Here is a 23,427-nt window from a genome sequence, read left to right on the forward strand (position 1 = left end):
AATCAGAAGTGTCTGGATGCTGATGGTAACCACTTTGAGCACCTCTTGTAATTGCAGAAGTCAAATGTGACTTGTATTCATCTTTTGTTATTGGTATGTATTGGGTATTAGAATTTTTATACAGTTTTCCTTTCTTAAAATGTGTATACATTTTTTTTTGAACCCTATGTATATTTCCCTATAGTATCCAAACAGCTGGATAATTTACCATCTTGGAAAACCCCTAGTATTGATCAATTCTTGTGTTAGGTTCCCATAACCTTGTAATTATGGAGTTGTTAGGGCAATGTTTATTTTTTTCCCTGGATGACTTAAAGAATTAGGGCTTGATTTATTCCTGCCTGTTATCTACTGCTCATCTGTTGATGTCTTGAAACCCTGAATTTGGGATCACAGCAGACCACTAAGACCACTCACCTAGTTCAAACCTCTTAAAAAAGTAAAGCATTGCTGACTAGCAAAAATTTGTTTCTGGAATCTTCATAGCAGTTTTTATGTCTCCTTGAATAGCCACTGTTAACCATTTTTCTTACCTTTTGCATGCTTTGGCCATTTTGGTTTTCAAGTCATTAAATCATTTACTAATAGATAATAAATGGGTTTTGTTCAGAGCCCATCTGTTAAAAAGAATGAATGTCTAATCAACGAAATGTTCTCCCCAAATGTGAAAAAGATAGGTCTTTTTCTGTCTTCTGGTTGGCTCTTGGGAGAGATTAAAGCCCTATTGTTAGTCACAAGTGAGTTTTATCATATGCTTCTCAGGTACTGGTTCCCCCAACCCCCAAATTTGAGAGCCACAAATTTATTAAACTCATTACTGATAGGATTAAATGAAGTAAAAAAATAACTAGCTAGTTAGCTTTATGTGTTCAATATCTAACCCGGCATCAATTCAAACTGGCACATTTAATTGTATTTTAGGAATATTGTATGTCTGAATATTTGAGAATGAGTGGCATCTATTGGGGTCTGACCGTAATGGATCTCATGGGACAACTACATCGCATGAATAGAGAAGAAATTCTCACATTTATTCAGTCATGTCAACACGAGTGTGGTGGAATAAGTGCTAGTATCGGACATGATCCTCATCTTTTGTATACTCTGAGTGCTGTCCAGGTAAATTCAGTCTTGGTAGTGTATACTCTTACCTGAAAGTGGGGAAATTGAAATGAGTTAATTAGGAAGGTGACAAAAGTGGGTACCCTAATCTTTGCAAATGAAGTCTGCATTCTACAAGGTCAATGATGTGATGGCATGTATTAGCTGAGTCCAAAGTTGATGTAAATTCTGAAATTACACTGAGACCTTGGATGGTAAAATGTTTATCTTTAGTATATGTAAATATTTGAAAATCAATAGGTAGAGTTAAATATTTTAATTTTGATATTAGTGAAGATCTACAAATAAGGGTTTAAAGTCTATTAGACTCACAAAGTCTTGAAATGCTAAGTTACAATTTATATATCTTCCTTTATATAAAAAGGTTTGGGTTTGTTGTCAATACCTATAATTGCATATAAGATGGTCTGCATGTTTGAGAAAAGTTAACAATATGCGTAGACAAAAGGACATACTTGCTTGACAACTTAAAGTTACTTGAACATGGGAACAAGCTTTTTGAAGATGTAATTAACATGGGTTTTTTTTCTTACAGATTCTTACTCTGTATGAAAGTATTAATGTTATTGACGTAAATAAAGTTGTTGAATATGTTCAAAGTCTACAGAAAGAAGATGGTTCTTTTGCTGGCGATATTTGGGGTAATGTGCTTTTCATCCATGCTACCCAAAATACCAATATTAACCCTCGGTCAGGTGCAACTGATCTCACAGATTCAGTGCACACAAATTTTCATATATCTTAACAGTTAAGTATTGTGACTCATCACTTCCATATCTTCCCCCTGTACCGTAACCTGTTGCCAGACGTGTTTGTGACTTAGTATAGTAAAGACGTATTTCATAGCGGCATCTTTGTGTGCAATGAATCTGAGATCAGTTGCGCCTGACGGAGGGTTAAAATGTTTTGCTGTATATTATAGTAATAAGCTTTGTTGCAAAGTTTTAAGTACAGTGAGTGGGAGGCTTTGCTAATTTATAAAGGAGATTTTTAAGTTTTTCATCTTTTCAGGTCCCACTAAGCAGCTGGTCTAACTGGAGTTAGTCTGCTGGAAGTTCCAGCATGCACTGTGCTAGTTATATGAGCACACAGGAGCACTGGAACAGAGGGGGCCAGTCTAAAAGATAAGGTAGGTGAAATTTGTTCCCCCCATATTTGGTGGCTTTGTAAAGTTTTCTAAACTACTTACTGGCAAGGGGGAAACACTTCAGAACTATATAAGCTTACTGAATAGTTGAGTGAATCGAGGGAATATTTTATTTGATAAATGTAGGTAATCTCTACTTTAGGGCTCTATACAGTGCAGGCCGGAGAGACCAGCTGCTTCATGGGATGTGAAAATCTTTTATGTAATAGGGTAAGTTTATTAGAAATTGTTTAGTCCTTTTGGCTTCTGTGTTAGTTACTCCCCCCCCCCCCCCCCCCCCCCCCCCCAAACACTGTGTGTGCAATTTAAGATAATTAGCTGTATTTTTCTAATTCTTCGTTTCCTTAGAAGTAAAGGAAATTTAGCTTTCCTTCTGGCAACCTAAAAGTAAATTTTAAGCTTGAGCTATTGGATATCTAACCATGGTAGTTGTACAGAGTTTTTTAGTTAACGTGTGTATTACGATCAGAAGCCTCTGGTAACACTTAACGTTTTTGTTTGATCCCTTTTATTTTTAGGAGAAATTGATACAAGATTCTCGTTTTGTGCAGTGGCAACTTTGGCTCTATTGGTAAGTTTGGAATATTGTATTGGAATGAAATAGTGTCCATGATTCCTCTGGAATTTAATAGGTGCATTTTTTTCTGTTTGTAGGGGAAGCTGGATGCTATTAATGTGGAAAAGGCGATCGAATTTGTTTTATCATGTATGAACTTTGATGGTGGATTTGGTTGTAGGCCAGGTTCTGAATCCCATGCTGGGCAGGTAATATATTAATGCAGGTTAAAATACGTTAATAGTAATTTTAGTGTCTGTTAAATATGAATGAAGTTATTAACTGAATGTAATATAATGTGGGATGTTATATAAGAGTTTAATTGCTGGTTAAGGAAAGCATTTTTACAATAGTTTGCTTTATATATATTACACTATTGATGAAACCTTCTGACCCAGGCAACAAACAAAGCAGTTGAAAACATTCTGTCTGTACCTGTCCTGAACACATCTATTTGCTTGTGCCAGAGAATATTGACTATGTAAATAGTTGTCAAATAAAATATCGTTTAACCATTAAGATATTTTGACAGTAGTATTTCATTGCAGAATTGGATTTTGGTAATAGTATGCTTGGATTTGTTCAACTATATTTACGTGTTTGCAGTTTTTAACTGTTCATTGTCAGGAAATTTTTAGACATAAAATGGAATTTGAATAATTTTGAGTTTTTATCACTATTACTATTAAAAAATTATACACCTGTACTTTTATGTCTGTAATTTTAGATCTATTGTTGCACAGGATTCCTGGCTATTACTAATCAGTTACATCAAGTAAATTCTGATTTACTCGGTTGGTGGCTTTGTGAACGACAGTTACCTTCAGGTGGACTCAATGGAAGGCCAGAGAAGGTATTGTTTCATAAGATAAATTGCTCTAGTAGCTTTATAACATTGAGTAACACTTATTTATCTTGGATTTTTTTCAGTATTGCTCTTATAAATTGATAATGAGCTGTGCAGTTTTTCAGTTGTGCCTCCAAAGAAATGCCCTGCTCGAAAGTAAAACAATGGGTTGAAATGCTTATTAAACCCTGGGTCCATTTAAAAGACACTTGATGAAAAAATATTAAAAGACACTTATTTATTTATTTTTTTCTCCTAATTAGGGAATTGGGGGGAGAGGAACAGTGTTGGGGAATTGGGGAGGGCGATCAGCCAAGTTCTTCAGTCTTAGGTGTGGAGGGCGCCAGTTGCCATCTGGTTGCCCATCATCGGCAGCTCGTGGCCTCTAAGCTCAAAGTGCTGTTACAGTCTTAGTTGCAGGTGGGCATAGCCACCATCCCATGCGGGAGTCGAACCCATCAGTCTTATTGTTAAGAGTGCATGCTCTATCCATTGAGCCATCCTGGTGGCAGCTCAGCTCAAGGTGCCAAGTTCAGCCTCAGCTGCCGGTGGGCATAGCCGACCATCTAACAGGCAATCTTGTCATTAGGAGCATGTGCTCTCACCAGCTGAGCCATCCTGCCAGCAGCTCAGCTCACAGCTCCCTGGCCCATGTGGGAATTGAACCGGCGACCCTGTTGCTCAGAGCTTATGCTCTTAAGCAAACTCTTAACCAACTGAGCCTCTTGGCCGGCCCAAGTTGACCCTTTTTTGAGGAGCCAGACTTTAGGTGATTTTTAAGTAGGTGTCTGCCTATCTGGACAGCACTTGTTAGAAATGCTCTACCTGGGGAAATGGAACATATCACTATGGATTTCATGAGCCTCACCTCCAGCTTCTTGGTTAAGGGGCTGAGTTAGGCATTCATTGCAGATGGAAATAAAACTAGATGGATGTTTTTCATGAAGTATTGAGACTGAAACATACAGCATGAGTTTCTGTAGATTGGAGTGTTCGGCCTTCTCTTTTTCAGTGATTATCTTTAATTCTAAGCATTTGTATTTATGGATTTCAGCATTTCAGACACTGCATTCAGTATATCCCTTGATTTCTTCCCAATCAATCCCCCATGTGTGGACTTGAGAATAAAAGGCAATTTTTGCATTTTTTCCCTTCTAGTTACCGGATGTATGCTATTCATGGTGGGTGTTGGCTTCTCTAAAGATAATTGGAAGGCTTCATTGGATTGATAGAGAGAAACTGCGTAGTTTTATTTTAGCATGTCAAGATGAAGAAACAGGAGGATTTGCAGACAGGCCAGGAGATATGGCAAGTATTATTTCTGACATCTTCATGTAATCATTATATTCCAGTGTTGCTTTGCGTTACTTTTATGGCTCTAAGCTATTCCAGACTTAGAAATGGATATTTATTTCCAAGAGTTGCTTTTTTGGGTAATTTTTGAGACTATATAAAATATATAAAGTTTACAGAAATTTTTCATTACTTACTGCTAAAACCTTAGTCTTTGTTACAATTGTTAACCACAATTTGAAGCCATCATTTTTATTCAGAAAATTTGAAGCATACATAGAAGTAAAGGAAATACAGTGGGCTATAGTGTAACTGTGGTCCAGAAGCAAAGCAGGGTTTTAGAAGTATTCACATTGTAACACTAAATTCTTATTTTTTTAATAGGTAGATCCTTTTCATACTTTATTTGGAATTGCTGGATTGTCACTTTTGGGAGAAGAAGAGATTAAACCCGTTAGTCCTGTTTTTTGTATGCCTGAGGAAGTACTTCGGAGAGTGAATGTTCAGCCTGAACTAGTGAGCTAGATTCATTGATGCAAAAATTGCTTAGTATAGTTTTGCCATCTTAACATTTCTTTATTTGAAGTGGTTATCAAACTTAAAAATGACTACTGTGTTAATATTTTGTATATTCTGTTAATTTTTAAGAAATTGTATAATACATATTGTAAAATAAAGATTTACTGTGTCTTCAGCTTCAGATTTTCTTCTAGAATGCTGTTACTCTTGAGTACAATATTTGGTTTATGCTTCAATGTATTTATATTCTCCATAACAGTAACATTTAGTTTAAGAGCTATTTAATTGAATCTTGTGTTTGTTCTACTTGATTTTCCCACATGTTCCCTTCATATGTTATGTAATGATCATGTAAATTGGCCAGTGTCAATGATAAAAATTGATAAATCTCATTTAAAATATGAATTGAAAGATTCTAAAAATAAATGACTTGAAATTTGGAAGTATTTCATAAATTGTGGTTACTCTGAGTTGGTCACAAAGTAACTTAGGTAAATGACAATTCACCATCTTAGACTAGGATTGCAATTTGGACTACACTGTGTTCTCAATTTTAACAATTTATGTCAGAGTGGCGCTCCTTACTACCCTAGGGATTTTTGACCTTTTTTCTCTGCTAGTAAGGAAACAAGTTGATGGTTGCCACAGTATTTTTTGTACTTGTGTTTTCAAAAAGACTAAAATGAGCACAATTATTCTCTAATAAGTTTTTACATTGAAAAGAAAGTATTTTAATGAAACTTTTTTTGAGGTGGAAGTTGAAATTTCAAGTATATTGGCAATACCTGTGTAATAGTCATTTTGGGAATAGTTTTACAGGTGAGTAGTGATGGTTCACTTAACACACTGTTGGCCAGTAACATGGTTAACGACCTGGAGAATAGGCTCTTACATGAGATTCTTGCAGTATCTAGCATTATTTTGACCATTCACCAATTTGAGTAGTTGACTAAATGGCAATAGTTTGTTTCTGAGTGGAGGTTATTGGATGAAACATTCAAATGGTGTCATTGGAAGTATATGAAGTTTTGAGGACTGCAGTCATTGCATGTGGGTGAACTATGCAGTGAATACTTGATTTATTGAGATATTTAATTGCATGAATTGTTTTAAATGAAATGTCTTTTAATAGTGTCCAGATTTTCTAAATCATGCTGTCTCAAAGTTGGTACTATTTCCATTTTCAAGGAAAGTAAACGTACAGAACTTAATTTCCTAACGGTCATTTGTGGTGAAACTAGATTTTGAATTTGTAGTCTGCTCCTAATTATACCTGTGTGAAACCACAGTACAAGACATTGAGAATTGTTCTTAAATCTGTCTCAAGAAAACTGCTTTCCATGGTTCCTCCTGTACTATGCACAGGTTGAGAGTCAGTTTTGCAGCATTTAATACCGTCTTGTGGTTTACACTGTAAGGTTAATGGCTCTTTTCCAGTGTTGAACTACAAGAACGATGTTAGATGGGTTGTACGAAAGTGAGCATTACATTTGTGCTATAATCACGAGGTTCACAGTGTAGTTTGTATTTTAAAAGAAGCTAGTGTATTTGGGGGGTATGTGGTAAATGTTAAGCACCAGACGCTTTGGGATAAGGGAAAGTAAGGTGCTGTGAATCAGGAGGAATCAACGTTTGGGTGATAACTACAGGTTGAGGTCTATCTCATTACGCTAAACCAAAAAGTGGGAGGTGATGGGATTAACTGCCGGGACATTTTCAAGTGTGGATGGGTGAAAAGTGATGGTGTGGACAGCTGGGGCCCTGTGCGCCTGCGCTTGCTTTGTGGCTCTGCGCTTGCGCTTTGTGGCTCCGCGCCTGCGCTTTGTGGCTCCGTGGCTCTGCGCGTTCTCCCGCCTTTTCCGGCGTCGCTTCGGTCCTTGGGCTCCGTGAGAGGGCGCTGAGAAACATACTTGGGCCTGAGATTTGTGAAGATGTTGAGGCCTGAGGTCTCATCAACTTCTCCTTCCGTTCCTGCGGCTTCCACCTCATCGACAGAGGCTCGGTCACAAGGTCCCCGCTACAATTTTGGATTCCAGGAGACTCCTCAGAGCCGCCCTTCAGCCAAGGCCTCCACCTCCACCCCTCTGGGCACGTCTGGAGCCGCAGGCGACCGCAGCAGCAGCAGCAGTCTCCCTTGCCGTGCGCCCAGCACCTGGCCAGCTCAAGGCAAGGAGTGGTTAGGTGATTCCCTATGGGTTAGAGGCCTGTAGCTCCTGGAGGTTCAGGGAGCAGTGGTTGGTGGTTAGCACAGAGAAGTTTCAGATGTGGTTTGGTTGGATGAGATTGGGGTGCTCCGGGAATTTGATGGCCTGGGTAAGTTAAAAGGCTGGACCCTTCAAATTGTTCTTATTAGAAGGCTGTGATGGTGGATGGCTCAGTTCTGAGGAAGGCTGAAATATCTGGTATAATGTCCCTCCTTTCCCTACCCCTCCCCCCCCCAAAAAAAGTACAGTTAACCCTTGAAAAATGGCGTGGGGGGGGTATTAGGGTCACTAACCCTGCCCAACTGAAAATCCCTGTATAACTTTTGACTTTCCGAAACTTAACTCATAGCCTACTGTTTGTTGACTGAGCCTTACCCATAAAACAATTGATTAACCAGTAAATTATATGCTGTATATATTGTATACTGTATTCTTACAATAAAGTAGGCTAGAGAAAAGAAAATGTTATTAAAATCATAAGGAAGAGAAAATACATTTATCGTACTTACTAAAAAAAACAAACATAGAAGTGGACCTATATAGTTTAAACCCGTGTTCAAGGGTCAACTGTATATGACAAATGCATGAATTTGACAGGAGTGATGAACCTCTTGGCTCCTGAACATAAATCGTCAGGCCTTCTAAGAGTGATGAAAATAGATGAAATTTTCTCTAATTCAGGTTAATAGTATGTTTAATATTTTAAAAGGTATGCCCTTTAAGGTGAGTTCAGCTTGTTTATTTTATATTTGGTCACTCCGTTCATGGCAAAACCATCACTGTTTTTCACATACTATTGCAACTTAATAGTAAGATAACACAGCAAATCCAGTGGTCACTTATCAGTTCATCTCATGTAATCCTTTCATTGTATTTAATATTCTTGACCAGTCTTCTCTTGAATTCTCTTAATTTTGTTTTCTTGATTTCACTCTCCCGGTTTTCTCCTACCTTCCAGAGAACTGCTATGCTCTCATCTTTGTTAATTTGCAAATTACTGGTTTGTCCTTAAGAGTTTTTTTTTCTATGCCTCTTCCACCTGGATGTGGTTATCACAACTGCGATTCCATCTGTGCTCCAGATTCCTATTTCAGACTGTCTTCTGAAGTTTCTAGTGAGGAACCAATGGGCACCTCAGACTCAATATTCAATTGGTTGAATTCATATCTCTGCAGCTCCTCAGCCTGTTTTATTTACCTCAATCATTGGGTTGTCTAAATTTTAAACATAGAAGACTTCAATAATTCAAGTATGCCCTCACTCAGAACATACAAATGTAGTCCTATATGTATCTATGTTTTAAATAATTCTGTACCTTTTCTCACAATGTGCCATTACAGGCCCATATTATTTTGTCTGAATTGCATCAAATTCCTAAGTATTCCTTCTTCCAAGCTTAGTGTCACCAGAGTCATATGGAAAAAGTACAGTATAGGGAATATAGTCAATAATATCGTAATAACTATGTGCAGTGCCAGGTGGGTACTGTATGAATCAGGGGGATCACTTCGTAAATTACATAAATGTCTTACCACTGTGCTGTACACATGAAACTAATATAAAATATTGAATGTCAACTGTAATTGAAAAATAATAAAAAAAGGAAAGAAAATGAGATTTGGTGTGAAAGGTGTTTTAAACCTAATATTAAAACACAATAGCCTTGTAATGTATAAAATGAGGAATGAACAGCCATTTCAACAACCATTTACTGACCTAATTTAAGAAGTACTTATATTCCAAGGGCTGCCTTGTTTTACACGAGGTCGAGTATTTAGAGGCCCTATCCTCTTTACAGTACCACCTCTTCTGAAAACTGGTCACAATTCTAAAACCCACACATTTCCTCAACTTCACCAGAATCAATCATCCATTGATTCTACTACCTTTTTTTCCTTCTTTTATTTTTTTTATTCGTTTTTTTTGTGTGTTTTTTTGTTTTGTTTTCTACTACCTTTTTTATTGCCTGTTACCCACTGCCTGTGCTCACTTGCCTCTTTAAGAAGCCTACATTCCATGGTCTATCATCATAACTACTTTTTTCCATATACCTTTGAATCCCTTTATCATTCTCACCTAGTAGGACCCAACCCTGGTTAAATCCATTCCTTCCACTAATGTGTATCTGTACCCACACAGCTGAGCAAGGCCAAAGAAAATCACATGTTGATAACTGGTGTCCCTTTAAGTCCTCGACCACTAACCTCAAGTGGGCCCTTGGAGCTTCCTTGGAGCCTTACCACATTTCTCTAGTTCTCCTTCCTGAAATTGCTTGGGTTCAGATCACCACATTGGTAAATCCGTTGGTATGTTCTCATACCTCATCTTATTTGACTTAACAACAATTTAGCACTTTACAACACTCCTCCTTGAAATACATTCTTCACTTGCCTTCCAGGCCCCCTCTCTAAGTCTTCCTACCACACTGGCTACTTCTCTGATACCTGCTCCTGTTCTCTTAACATTGAAGTGCCTCAGTGCTCAATTCTAAGATGTTTTTTCTTCTCTTTATCTACATCCATTCCTTTGGTGATCTCATCTAGTCTTGTAGGTTTGTATGCATACCATTGGTGGCAGAGATGGTGCTCGCAAAACAACCCCCCTCCCCCCAAAAAAAACCCAACAAAATCTATTTTGACTACGTCATCCAATTCTTGCTGGTACCTGTACAATGGAGTTAGATTTTATCTTATGGTGGGTATGGGGAGACAGAAATTTTAAGAAAGAGAGACATAGTGAAATTTCTTTTTCAGAAAGAGCACTGGTTATGATGTGAATACTGTATTAGAGAGGCATAATACTGGAGGCAAGGAGAACAATTAGGATACTTGAAAAAGCCCTGAAGAAGAATTAAATGGGTTTAAAATGGGCTAGTAGGAGTGGAGGTAGAAAGGAATTTTAGTGATATTAAAAAAAGAGAATTGCAAGACTTGGTCATGGATTGGCTGGCTGTTAGGATTGATGAATTAAGAATGACTCCTGAGCCAGCCGAGTGGCACGTTGGTTAAGAACTGGCTTGGGACGCTGCCCTCTACAGCTAAGATGCTGAACAACAGCTCAACCTGGAGCTGGGCTGCCGTGAGTCGCTGGTGACGGCGTAGGCTGCAGGCCCTGCTGCAGTGGGTTGCCATGGGCTACCGGGTGTAGCCAGCAGCCAGTGTGAGCGGCCAGCAGCCAGTGTGAGCGGCCAGCAGCCACTGTGAGCTGCCGTCCAGAAGCCGGCGACTGATCTGCCTCACCTGGGAAGAGCGCAATGATGGTGCCAACTTGGGCCAGTGAAGCAACGTCCTCCAAAACTAGACTGAAGAACAAAAGGAAGGGGAACTTGTCTGTTCCCCTTCCCCCAATTCCCCAGCGCTGTTCCCATCCCCCAATTTCCCAACAAAATCTTTAAAAAAACAAACAAAACAGAATGACTCCTAAGTTTATGACTTGTGTGAAAGGGTACAAGATGGTACAGTTGACCACAACTGGTAATAAAGAAAGAATAAATTTTAAGGGAAAGATAATGAGTTCACTTTTGGACATTTAAAATTTTGGGAAGATATCTGATGGTTTGCATCAAAAAAGTAGTTAAATATAAGGACCTAGAGCCACACTGTCTGAAAGAACTTTCTGTGATGATAGAAATATTCTATACCTATGCTCTCTGATATGGTAGCCATTAGCCACATGAGGCTTTTGAACATTTAAAATGTGGCTAGTGTGACTAAGGAATTGAATGTTTAATTTTATTTCTGATTTAGTGTTGCAAGTAGCTAATATATTGAATAATGCAGGTATAGACATAGGAAAGGATTTTTGCATTTTTTAAATTAGTTTCAGGTACAAAATGATGTAATAGTTAGACATTTACCCACCTCACAAAGTGATAACCCTCCTCCCCCAATCTCCTACCCCTCTGACATTGTATATAGCTGTTACAGTTCCACTGATTCATTTCCACGCTGTAAGCTGTAATCTCCATCCTGTGACTATATATATATTAAATTATATTGACATTCAGTATTATTCAGCTTCAGCTTCAGGTTTACACTGCGGTGGTCAGGCATCTACACCGTCCATGAAGCGGTCTCCCTAATAAAAGTGCCCATTTGGCACCATATAAAATCTTTACATTATTGATTATATTACCCAAACTGTTGTTTGTATCCCTGAAGTGGTCTCCCTAATAAGACAAGTGCCCATCTGACACCCTATAAAATCTTTACATTATTGATTATATTCCCCAAACTGTCATTCATATCCCCGTGGCAATATTGTGGCTACCAATTTGTGCTTTATAACCTCCTCACCTTCTCCCTCATCCCCACCCGCCTTCTATCTAGCAATCCTCAATTAAACTTTTTCTCTATATCTCAGACTGATTCTGATTAGTTTGCTCATTTATTCTATTCTTTAGATTCCACATATAAGTGAGATCATATGGTATTTGTCTTTCTCCATCTGACTTACTTAGCATAATGTTCTCTAGGTCCACCCATATTGTTGCAAATGGTAGGTTTTTTGCATTTTTAAAGGACTGAAAAGTAAAAGAAACATAATATTTTGTAATGTGAAAGTTATTAGAAATTCAGATTTCAGTATCCATAAATAAAGTTTTATTGAAATACAGCCATGCTCATTCATTTACATATTGTCAATGGCTTCTTTCTTGCTACCGTGTCAGAATTGAGTAATTGTGACAGATGCTATGGCCCACGAAGCCTAAAATATTTACCATCTGGCCCCTTATTAAAAAGTTTGATAACTTGTGGTTTATAGTGTAAGAGAGGAGTTAGGGCTATATATGAAGATGAGAGTTTTCAGGAAATAAATATTAATAGAAACCAAGCTAATACATGAGATGCCCAGAAAAAATGTATAATGTTGATTTGAGAGAGATGGTGAAAAAGTATGGGACCCTGGGAAGTCAACAGTTAAGAGGCAGACAGAGGGAAAAGTATCTAGCAAAAGAAACAAAGCAAGTGGTCTAAGGAAAACCAAGATAGAGAGTTGTATGGGAATCAAGGGAAGTAGGAGTACAGAACCCCATTATTTTTTTAAAGAACTATGTGCCAAACACTCTGCTAAGATGTTTTGTACATCCTTTCAAGTTTTATGACAATCCTGTAAAATAGGCAACGTCTCATAGCAAAAGGTACGTACCTAAATAAGGAACTGAATTCAAGTGAGTCTAAAACTTCCTTTGTACCATTTACATGGGAGGAGAGAATTTAGATGAAGACGTCAACAGAGGAAAAGTGGTCCCCTAATCACAAAGTAAACATTTTCTGTATTTGAAGATTAGGAGATAATTTACAATTTTAGCAGAGTAGTCTTAGTGAACTTGTAGAAGCAAAAGCCGTATTAGCAAACACTTTTCTTCATGTTTTAGTACAAGATTATCAATAATGTCATTTTTTGGAATCTGTTATATTTTAAAAAATTGTTAGCAGATGAAATTTTATAGAAAGTGAATATGGTATAAATTATGGGGCTTAATACGTTATTGCATAATTCTGAATCTTTAATAACTGATATTTAATTTTTCAAATTAGGTTCATACTTTGGAAACAAAAGATCTTATGCAGGAAACGCATTTGCATCAAATCTGACTTTTGATACAAGCTCATCTTCTGCACGAGATAATCATCCTCAAATACTAAAAACTCCATTGTCTGCTGGAAATCCTCAGAGATCAGGTCATAAAAGTTGGACACCGCAAATGGGATATTCAGGTAAAATGAGTGGAATGTTGACCTAGATGACTTTTTGAAACTTTAAAAGTTTTGAAAATTATAAATTAGGGTGGTTAAGTTCAGCTGAAGTGATTTGTAATTGATATGAATGACTGAAAGATAAATACATCAATTTATCCATGTCCATAATTTGAGCCACAGTTAATAAGGCTATGTAGTTTCTTGTAGTTTGTTAATAAATGAAGGTCTACATTATTTTAACCATTTTGCCAAAAAAGCTTAAGAAAGAAAAAGCTTTCCCTTTTATACAGCAGATTGCTTTCATCCTGAGGCCTCTCTCCTTGGCTTGCAGATGGCTGTCTTCTTCCGGTCTCTTCATATGGTGCCTCTGTGCTTGTGTGTGTCCTAATCTTTTCTTGTAAGGACACCAGTCATATTGGATTAGGGCCCACTTTAATGACCTCATTTAACCTTATTTACCTCTTTAAAAGCCCTATTTCCAAATGTAGTCCCATTCTGAACTCAGTCATGGTCCCACTGAACCTAAACGTTATGGATTGGGGGTGAGGGGTCGGGGGAGAAGACACAATTTAGCCCATAATAGCCACCTTGCTGTATTCTTATTATTTCTGATAATTTTGGGCTTCCCCTTGATGTTAAGATCAAGTTTAAATATCTTGATATAGTTAATGAGGGACTGCATAATATAACTGTAGTCAGTCTTTCCAGCATCACCTCATACTATTTTCTCACTTGTATTTTATGTTTTAACCATTATGAACTTTTTCTATATCTTGAACACAGTGTTCTCTCTTTTGTATATGCTATTTCCTTTGCTTAGAAAACTCTTTTTTCCCCTTTTCATATAGTCAACTCTTATTCCTCAAGTCTAAGCTTAGATGTTACTCCTTTCAGAAAGTAAGTATGGGTTAAGCCTCCTTGCTATATGCTCCCATTTCAATTTGTATTTTACTAATAATATTGCTATTTTAATTGTCTTTCTTCTCTCCTGGACTATAACCTCCATGAAGGCAGAGACTGTAGTATTCTGGATCCAATCTGAAGGTAGAATCATACAGTGACTTAAACAGGGGGGATTTAGTATAAAGAATTATTAAATTATGATAAAAAAGTTACTATAGGATATAAAAAAATACTATAAGGCATTCTAGAGCTGAGGGGAGTCCCAAGAGATCATACTTGGACATGGGCCTCTCCAGGACCCATCTCCAAGGCTGGGGTACAGATCTCATTGGAGAAAGTGAAGGTGAACCTACTGAATGGCAGAGTCTGCAGATTTGCCAGGCCAGAGCTGGTTCCCTATACAGGGCAAACAGGAAGCAGGCAGGGTAGGTGAACTGTAGCTGGTGGCTGGCATGTGGATGTACAGTGGAAGTGGGCTCCAGTATGGGCAGGAGGCCTGGAGCACATAGTCTCTCTGTTAGGAGGGCGGTGACATCAAGAGGACTATGGGAGACAAACTTGAAGAGAGGCTGAAGGAATAAAAGGAGTGGGCTGGAGTGCAGGATGTCTCTATCAAGAGGGCTGTGAGAGGGTTGTTACCACGCCATGCTGAGGCTGTGAGATCGCAAAGGGACAGCACATTCTGGGTGTGTGGCTTGGGCATATCACCACCAGATGTGCTCATACCAACACTGCTGACCCACCACGCTGCAGTGGAAATTGCAAGAGAGCCCTTCATCCTGCAAAGTCCCTCTGGTGCTCTCTACTGAGAAAGGTTATCATTATGCACACTTGAAAGCAGAAGTGCTTATAGGAACTGGAACTCTGTCCCTTATTGCAGAGCTTATATTGAAGGGTGAATTTGGAACTGAGTGACAAATTAGTAAGTGGCATAATTCTTTTGACCACTCAACTTCCATATGTATCCTTTTACACACATTTGGACTTCTTAACAATAAAATAACTATGTTTCTACCTAACATTCTATCCTTACAAGTAAGGAAGTTCTCACTGTTTCCCAAAATGAGAAGACTTATTGTCCCAGTAGTCATTGTATATCAATTATCCCAAATTCAGTTACAGTTGCACTGAATATTCTGTTACCTAGAAACTAAATTGTAAAGTTAACCTCCAATAACTTGTATACAAAATTTTTTAAAGTTGAAAAGAGAGAGAATAAAATGGTTAGTTTATACAAATATGCACATGCATGTAACAAAGCATAGAGAAAATATCCAAAGCTACTAACATTTTGGTTTTGTAATTGGTCATGAGGTTGTAGTTGATATCTATGGTTTCTTTCTTATACTACTCATTTCATAATTCCCGTACCCTCAGCAATAAGGGGAGGGGTGACCTAAACCTTCTTTCCTGAAGGGCCTGAGTTCTTAGTCATCCTGCCTTTTTTAGGTTACTGTAGTTTTTCATTAACCTTTACTATTGGAAATACTAAGGGGTGCCTCAGAGAATCCTCTGCCTTCCATACATAGTCCACTTTGCTTCTTTTGTGTATAGCAGCATTATTTTCCCTTGGTAACCTGGATTGACAACTCCATTCATCTCTTTTTTCCCCCCCCTATTGGTTCAGTAGTATAAATAGGGAGTTCAAAATGGCCAGGTGGCAATGTCGTCTTCCAAATCAGTGAAACCATTGTTTTGCCACCTGGTGGAACCAATAAACTTGTGGAGACTAAGATCTCTGAGCCAGCAGAGCTCAAAGTTTCTGAGATGGGAAAGAAAAATTCTTAAGGTGGGTTAGTAGGTATGATAGTGAGAATAGCCATTTCCACTTCCACCACTGATTCCTGGACCTGTGTATTCTGGCTATGAGGAATACAGCATCGTATAATGGTCTCTGCTTCAAAATATATACTGCATTCTGTAAGACAAAATCCCATTCTTTCAGGGTGTTGTCTCCTAATTGGCACCATAACTGACTCTTCAGTAAGCCGTTATGCCTTTCTATTAAGCTAGACATTTTTGGAGGATGGGGTATATGGTAAGACAAGTTGATTTAATAGGCATGAGCCCATTGATGTATGTATTTCTTTTGCTGCGAAATGAGTTTCTTGATCAGATACAATACTATGTGGAATGCCATGATGGTGGATAAGTCATTCTAAGAGTTTACAGATGGTGATGCTGGTTTAAGCATTGTGGGCAAAGAAGGCAAATCCGTATCTAGAATATGTATTTGTTCCATCGAGCACAAATATTTCCCCCCTTCATGATGGAAGAAATCCAGTGTAATGAACCTAAGGTCTCCCTGGGCAGTGTTGCTTTCTGGGTCGTTTAATGTTGATCTCTGCTATTGGCCAATTAGGCACTCAGCAGTGTGGTTAACCAGGTCAGCTTTGGTAAGAGGAAGTTGCCAACATGACCACTTTATTCATGGGTCTATTGGAAAAGCACTGGGGTGGCTGGGAATAGAGGCTACTTGATCTCCACAGAGTGTATCATTTTGTCCACCTGGTTATTAAGAGTCCTCTTAAAGAGTATTCACATGAAATACAAATATTTTCAAAGTTTATGCCCATTTTGAGAAATCCATCTACATACTTCTTCGCCAGCTTTTCTTGTCACCATCTTCCAATCCTGTTCTTTCCAAGTCCCTGATCGTCCAGCTAGACCATTAGAAACTGCTTATGAATGAGTCTAAATCTGTACTTCTGATCATCTTCATTCCACACATGTGAACAACCAGATGTACTGCTCAAAGTTCTGCCCAGATGGAAGATCAAAATGAAGAAAATAACTCAAAAACTTAGAAGAAAACAGTAATGCATACCAAGTATCTCAATAAAGGAGGAGTTTCTTAGCAGAAAAGCAGTGGAAAAAATTACAAAGGAAAATATTATCTATACAAAAGTTGAAATCTTTGAGATATCAGAAAAATCAAGATTAGTAGCAACTGTAAATTATTGTCATTGACTTATAAAATTCTCATAAAAACAGATTGAAAACATTAAGACCTTGTAAAAATTATATTAAAAGGGTATAAACATCTCAAAAGAAAATGTAGAGGGCCAGCTGAGTGGCTCAGTTGGTTAAGAGCTCGCTCAAGAGTTTGAGCTCTGAGCAACAGCAGTTCGAGTCCTGGCGTGAGCTGAGCTGCTGCTGAGCTGCCAACAGGTGGCTCAGCTAAAAAAAAAGAAAGAAAATGTAGAAAGCAAATGAATGTGTTCAAATTATGTTCAAATTTTATAATTAAAAAATTTACAAATTTAAGCACCAGTCTATTAAATTAGCCAATAATAATAATACATTTCAGAAATTAGTTTTGGTAAGGATATAGTAAGTATTAAAAATTGGTGCAATTGTGAAAAGAAATTTAGCAATATATATGAGGTCCATAAAAAAAAAAATAGTGGTTTTCCGTTATTTGACTTCAAAGAATCCACTTTAAGAAAATAATAACAGGCAGAAAAAAGCTTCATGAACAAGGATGGTTGGGCTGGCCGAGTGGCTCAGTTGGTTAAGAGCTCGCTCTTGCTCAAGAGTTTGAGCTCTGAGCAACAGTGGTTCAATTCCCGGCCCGAGCTGAGCAGCCGCTGAGCTGCCAACAGGTGGCAGGATGGCTCAGCTTAAAAAAAAAAACAAAAAAAAACAGAAAATGAACAAGGATGGTCATCATACTATTGTTTATAACAGAGAATAACTGTAAAAGTTCTTTTAGAATTTTAAAGGAAATGTCTTCCGAGTATATTGAATTTCACTGGAACTTGCTCAAAGGGTTCTGAGATCAAGACATAATAGATTTTTAAATGAACTCTTAAGTTGACTACTGACTAAGCATAAATGTATAATTTTGTAGACATACTAGTAGAAGAATAGAAAAGAAAACAGGAATCTACTTCAGGGTGGGAAAGGAGGGATGAAAACAGATATATTGAAATGTTGACAAGGAAATAAATAATTTTAGTTCTTCAAAAATAAAATTTTGGATATTTTTAGTCTGCTTTTTTTAATCTATGAATAATATTCTATATTTAAATTATATACTTTATGAATACTTCTGTATTACTGCATTCAATTCTTTTTCTTTGTTTTGAATTTTTATAAAAGTTTATTTTAGACAAATTGATGCCATACACTGGGGAGCAAGATCTCAAGTGTTCCTCTGCATTAAATTATAAGAACTTTGTGTAAAAAGATTTGTATTTCTACTTTATAGATAAGAAGTGGTAGAAAGGCTAAACAACCTACCTGAATATTCATAGTTTGTAAGGCACAGATCTTAAAATCATATATGTATGTAGTGGTTAAGAGCACCAGTTCTGGAGCCACCTTGCCTGGATACAAATTCTGACTGGTAAGTTTCATCTATGCCTCAGTGTCCTTATAAGTAAATGGATAAAATAACGATGTCTATTTGCTAGAATTGTTGTGACAATTATTGAGTTAATCAAACTTAGAACATTCTTGGCACATCAATAAAATATCCAACATTGCACAAATATCTCTTAATTGGAGTTTATAGATAGTATCATATTTTATACTTTATAAAATGCATTCATATATATAATCACATTTGATCCTTTCAGCCAGCTCTTGAGTTATTACAAGGCAGTTTTTACGTTATATTTTGCAATTGATGATTATTTATTACAAAATAATTTGCTCAAATTCATATAGCTTTTATTTTATTTTTATTATTATTATTTTTATTGGGGAAGGGGAACAGCCAAGTTGTTGTCCTTTTGTTCCTCAGTCTAGTTGTGGAGGACACCACTTCACTGGCCTATGTTGGTATTATGATCATTGTGCTCTTCCCGGCTGAGGCAGTCGGTTGCCTACCATTGGACAGCCGCTCATGGCGGCTCCCAGAAGCTGTTGCCTGCTGCCGGCCACTCACAGTAGCTTACAACAGCCCACTGCAGCCCTACTGCAGCCTACACCGTCACCGGTGACTCACAGCAGCCCAGCTCCAGGTCGAACTATTGTTCACCATCTTAGCTGTAGAAGGTGCAGCTCACTGGCCCATGTGGGAATTGACCCTGCAGCCCTGTTGTTCACAGCTCATGCTCTTACCAATTGAGCCACTCGGCCGGACCCCAAATTCATGTAGCTTTTAAATGACAGAATAAAATAAATAATCTAGGTTTTCTGATCTTAAATTTAGTGTTTCTTTTATAACTGCATTTCAGTAAAATGCAAAATAAGACAATGTATAAATTTATTATTTCTAAAAGTGAAGTTAAGTTTTGGCAAAATACTTTGAGAGTTAACATTTTTATTTTGTCTGGGTATGAAAAGTTATTTTTTGATGAGTAAAAAGATTATTTCTTTAGATATTAATAACCATGTCCTAGACATGATGTCTTGGGATCTTAGAAAAAAAATTAGAAATTATTGATGTTTTTACTTTTTCTTTAATTTTTTTTTTTTATCAGCTACATCCTCATCTGCAGTTTCTATACACTCCCCATCAGTTATTGTAGCTGTTGTAGAAGGAAGAGGACTTGCAAGAGGAGAAATAGGAATGGCAAGTATTGATTTAAAAAGCCCACAAATTATATTATCTCAGTTTGCAGACAACACAACATATGCCAAGGTAAGTATTTATAATCCTAGATAATGGTTGATCTAGTTGGCAGTATTCAGATTTTCAAGATAGTGTTTTCCTAATTAGTTTACTTTTTGGGAGAATGCAGGTTACTCAATATTGTACTAATGTTAGTCTGAATTAAGATAAAATTGTTTTACATCTGATATTAATTTTTTGAGTATATTTAGTCCTAAAAATAGCATTTTGCTGTTATCTAATCATTTCAAATTACTATTAACATTAGTTTCTAAAATTAATATCTTAATAAATGCTGGACTCATTACAAAGATAATATATGTAATAATGCTGTTTTCAAAGTGTTATTTCTACTGAACTGTATTTGAATGTTATTTTTGAGAGTTAAGGGAAACTGGTCTCTTAGATCAGCCATAATTTAGTCTTTTCTTGCCTTTACTTCCTATTATTCATTAATTTGGACCACAGGTCTAATGTCATGGGAATTTGTCTGACATAACAGGTAGGAGTAGTCTACTCCTAGTCTATATATTCTAAAAAGTAATTTGACCCAATTACTATTATTTAAAAAAAGATAATATATTTTACTTTAGTGTTTTTAAATTCCTTTCTCTAATTCTCCTTTATAGTTCTCTAGTATATAGGCTTCCTTCTCCACCTAATAATTAAAATTTTAATATACCTAACAACCTAAATGAGTATACTACCTTCATCTCTTGAGTATTTCACATTTTTATACAATTGAAAAAGAATAGGAAAAATGTTTTTATAAAACAGGAATGTTTAGTACCCTAAAGTACATTCTAAATACAAGTTCTAATCTAAAGGACTATTAATACATATCAAAATGACAGAGAATCCGCTTAATTTGATTTGGCACCCTTGATCTACTTTAAATAAAAGGAAAAATGTTTTCAGTAATAAGGAGATTTCTTAGAGTATACAGGAATGTTAGACAAACTGATTAAGAATGTCTGTGTCTAGAGTAGTTCTAAGATATGCACCTTATATTGTGAAAAAAGCATTAGTCATGAAACAGATGCTTCTCATCTTTGATTGTTTTTTACTTTTCAACTTATAAGCTGTACCATTGTGGTCATATTGGGATTTTTTTTGGTTTTTTTTTAAGATTTTTATTGGGGAATTGGGAGATGGGAACAGTGCTGGGAATTGGGGGAAGGGGAACAGACAAGTTGCTGTCGTTTCGTTCTTCAGTCTAGTTGTGGAGGACGTTGCTTCACTGGCCCAACTTGGCACCATCATTGTGCTTTTCCTGGGCGAGGCACATCAATCGCCAGCTTCTGGACGGCCGCTCACTGTGGCTGTTGGCCGCTCACGCTGGCTGCTGGCTACATATGGTAGCCCGTGGCAACCCACTGCCACAGGGGCTGCAGCCTACGCTGTCGCCGGTGACTCACAGCAGCCCAGCTCCAGGTTGAGCTGTTGTTCAGCATCTTAGCTGTAGAGGGCAGTGTCACTGGCCCTCATATGTGGGATCCGAACCGGGGCCCTCTGGCATCCCAAGCCAGTTCTTAACCATCGCGCCACTCGGCCGGCCCCATATTGATTTTATTACCATCGTTATATTACTGAATTTTTTGTTCGTTTTTTTCCCTTTGTTATTCATTCTCTCTCTCTCTCTCTCTGGTTTTTGGTGATTTTTATTTTATTTTACTTTTTTTTTTCTTGTAGATATTGCAGAGTACATTGAATTAAGAGAACCTCAGGGTGGTAACTGTCTACACATTTAGTGGCACAACTAGGGACAGGTAGACCTGTAAAACTTGCAGTTGGAGGAAAAATCGGTTCAGGAGTGAACCTGAGGTCCTTGGTTGCTGATAGAATGTCCCCTGGCTTTTAAACATTAAGTCTCTGTCAGTATACAAAAACCAATTGTACAAAATCCCTGTGAGGAGAAACAGAACCGACAGGATAGATTAAGTTATTGGCATGTGTCAGTCTGGATGATGGAGGCTAGTCAGTCTGAAGGGAGCTGGGCTGGCGGGAGGCTGGAAAGTTCAGGATCTAGGCTAGAAGAGCGGCCTGGGAAAGTTAAGTGGTTAGTACACTCCTCAAAAATCTTTGTTTTCCACACCGGTTCCTAAGACGCTTTTCTCAGAGTGAATTTTTTTCATAGAGATGGACAAAATACTGAATAGAAGAATTTATTTTAAAAAAATCTTATTTTAGGAATATATATTTGATAAATTCAAATTAATTTTTGCACTGAGAGCTGTTACAAGCTATTGTGAGTAAAATATAGCCTATGTTTTTGAAATATTTTATATTTGTGATTACATAGGATATATGTTTAATATACAACCATTAGAAATATATTTTAATTGAAATTATAATTAGGACAGTTGTAATTTTGTATCTATATGAGTTAATTTTAAGTATTTTTCTCTCAGAAAAACATAGAACTTTTGTATTAGAGAGTCCTAAGCTTACATTTAAGAAATTGATAATTCAAATGATTTTAGGTGATCACAAAACTGAAAATTTTATCACCTTTGGAAATAATAATGTCAAATACTGCTTGTGTTGCGGGGAATTCAACCAAGTTGTTTACTCTGATCACAGAAAATTTCAAGGTAAGTGATTTTATTCTCAATAGTAACATTTGAGGTTTTCTTACTTTAAAATCCATTTTGTAATATTATTGTAAAGAATAATACTTTGAGTAACTTTATATGTAATACCCTACAACACACACTTAATACAATACAAGTTTAATCTAAAGGACTATTAATACATATAATCAAAACGACAGGGAATCCAGTTATTTGATTTGGCACCCTTGATCTAAGGAAAAATGTTTTAGGTAGTAGGAGGTTCTTAGAGTATACAGGAGGCAGACCCTCAGAGAAAGCATGGATTTTTGTAGGTATAGCTTCCTGGAAACTAGTTATTGTGCTGGCAGACTAGTTGAAATTGAAGTTCTTTTTCTTCTAGGGTGATAGCAGCTATCAATAAGTACTTTTCCTTTAGAGAATTTGATCTGTATTACCAATTGTTTCAGCTTCCTCTGATAGTATATACTGCCTCACAATTACCCTACTACCTGTGGGACTGTGACAGTTAAGTGTTTTGGAACTTGATCCAAACAACGCACTTCTCATTAAAGGCCTTTCCACCATGTAGTCTCTTCCTTCTAGCAAATCACTCTGGTGAGATGGGGGCTGTTGTTCTGAACCAAGTAGGCAGCATTGTGGTTGAAATAATTACTGATGGGACAAATTCTTTTCACAGTATACTGTATTTTGTTGTTTGTAGACTTATCTTTAACACTTTTGGAACCCAGTTGAGGTTTAGGGTCCAATGAGTTTTTTTTTTTAAGATTTTTATTGAGGAATTGGGGGATGGAAACAGCTCTGGGGAATCGGGGGAAGGGGAACAGACAAGTTGCTGTCCTTTTGTTCTTCAGTTTAGTTGTGGAGGACGTTGCTTCACTGGCCCAAGTTGGCACCATCATCGCGCTCTTCCCAGGCGAGGCAGATCAGTCGCCGGCTTCTGGACGGCTGCTCACAGTGGCTGCTGGCTACATACGGTAGCCCATGGCAACCCACTG

General features: G+C 37.3%; 2 protein-coding genes across 3 annotated transcripts in view; both read left to right on the forward strand.

The window, feature by feature from the left end:
- The window catches only part of RABGGTB (Rab geranylgeranyltransferase subunit beta), a 13,117-nt gene extending 7,193 nt beyond the window's left edge, over window positions 1–5,924 (forward strand). For both annotated transcript variants that reach the window (XM_019644049.1, XM_019644050.1), the window contains exons 3-9: window positions 922–1,119; window positions 1,658–1,763; window positions 2,788–2,840; window positions 2,924–3,034; window positions 3,553–3,678; window positions 4,831–4,980; window positions 5,350–5,924. In XM_019644049.1, the coding sequence (XP_019499594.1) occupies window positions 922–1,119; window positions 1,658–1,763; window positions 2,788–2,840; window positions 2,924–3,034; window positions 3,553–3,678; window positions 4,831–4,980; window positions 5,350–5,490 (885 nt within the window). In that variant the 3' untranslated portion in view covers window positions 5,491–5,924. The remainder of the gene's footprint in view (window positions 1–921; window positions 1,120–1,657; window positions 1,764–2,787; window positions 2,841–2,923; window positions 3,035–3,552; window positions 3,679–4,830; window positions 4,981–5,349) is intronic.
- A 103-nt stretch (window positions 5,925–6,027) lies between these two features.
- Window positions 6,028–23,427, forward strand: part of MSH4 (mutS homolog 4) — a 79,726-nt gene continuing 62,326 nt past the window's right edge. Inside the window, exons 1-4 of the mRNA XM_019644048.1 lie at window positions 6,028–7,650; window positions 13,229–13,408; window positions 19,726–19,886; window positions 22,340–22,450. Coding sequence (XP_019499593.1) covers window positions 7,416–7,650; window positions 13,229–13,408; window positions 19,726–19,886; window positions 22,340–22,450 — 687 coding nt within the window. The 5' untranslated portion in view covers window positions 6,028–7,415. The remainder of the gene's footprint in view (window positions 7,651–13,228; window positions 13,409–19,725; window positions 19,887–22,339; window positions 22,451–23,427) is intronic.

The sequence above is a fragment of the Hipposideros armiger genome, unplaced genomic scaffold, assembly GCF_001890085.2.
Source record: "Hipposideros armiger isolate ML-2016 unplaced genomic scaffold, ASM189008v1 scaffold_84, whole genome shotgun sequence".
NCBI lineage: Eukaryota > Metazoa > Chordata > Mammalia > Chiroptera > Hipposideridae > Hipposideros > Hipposideros armiger.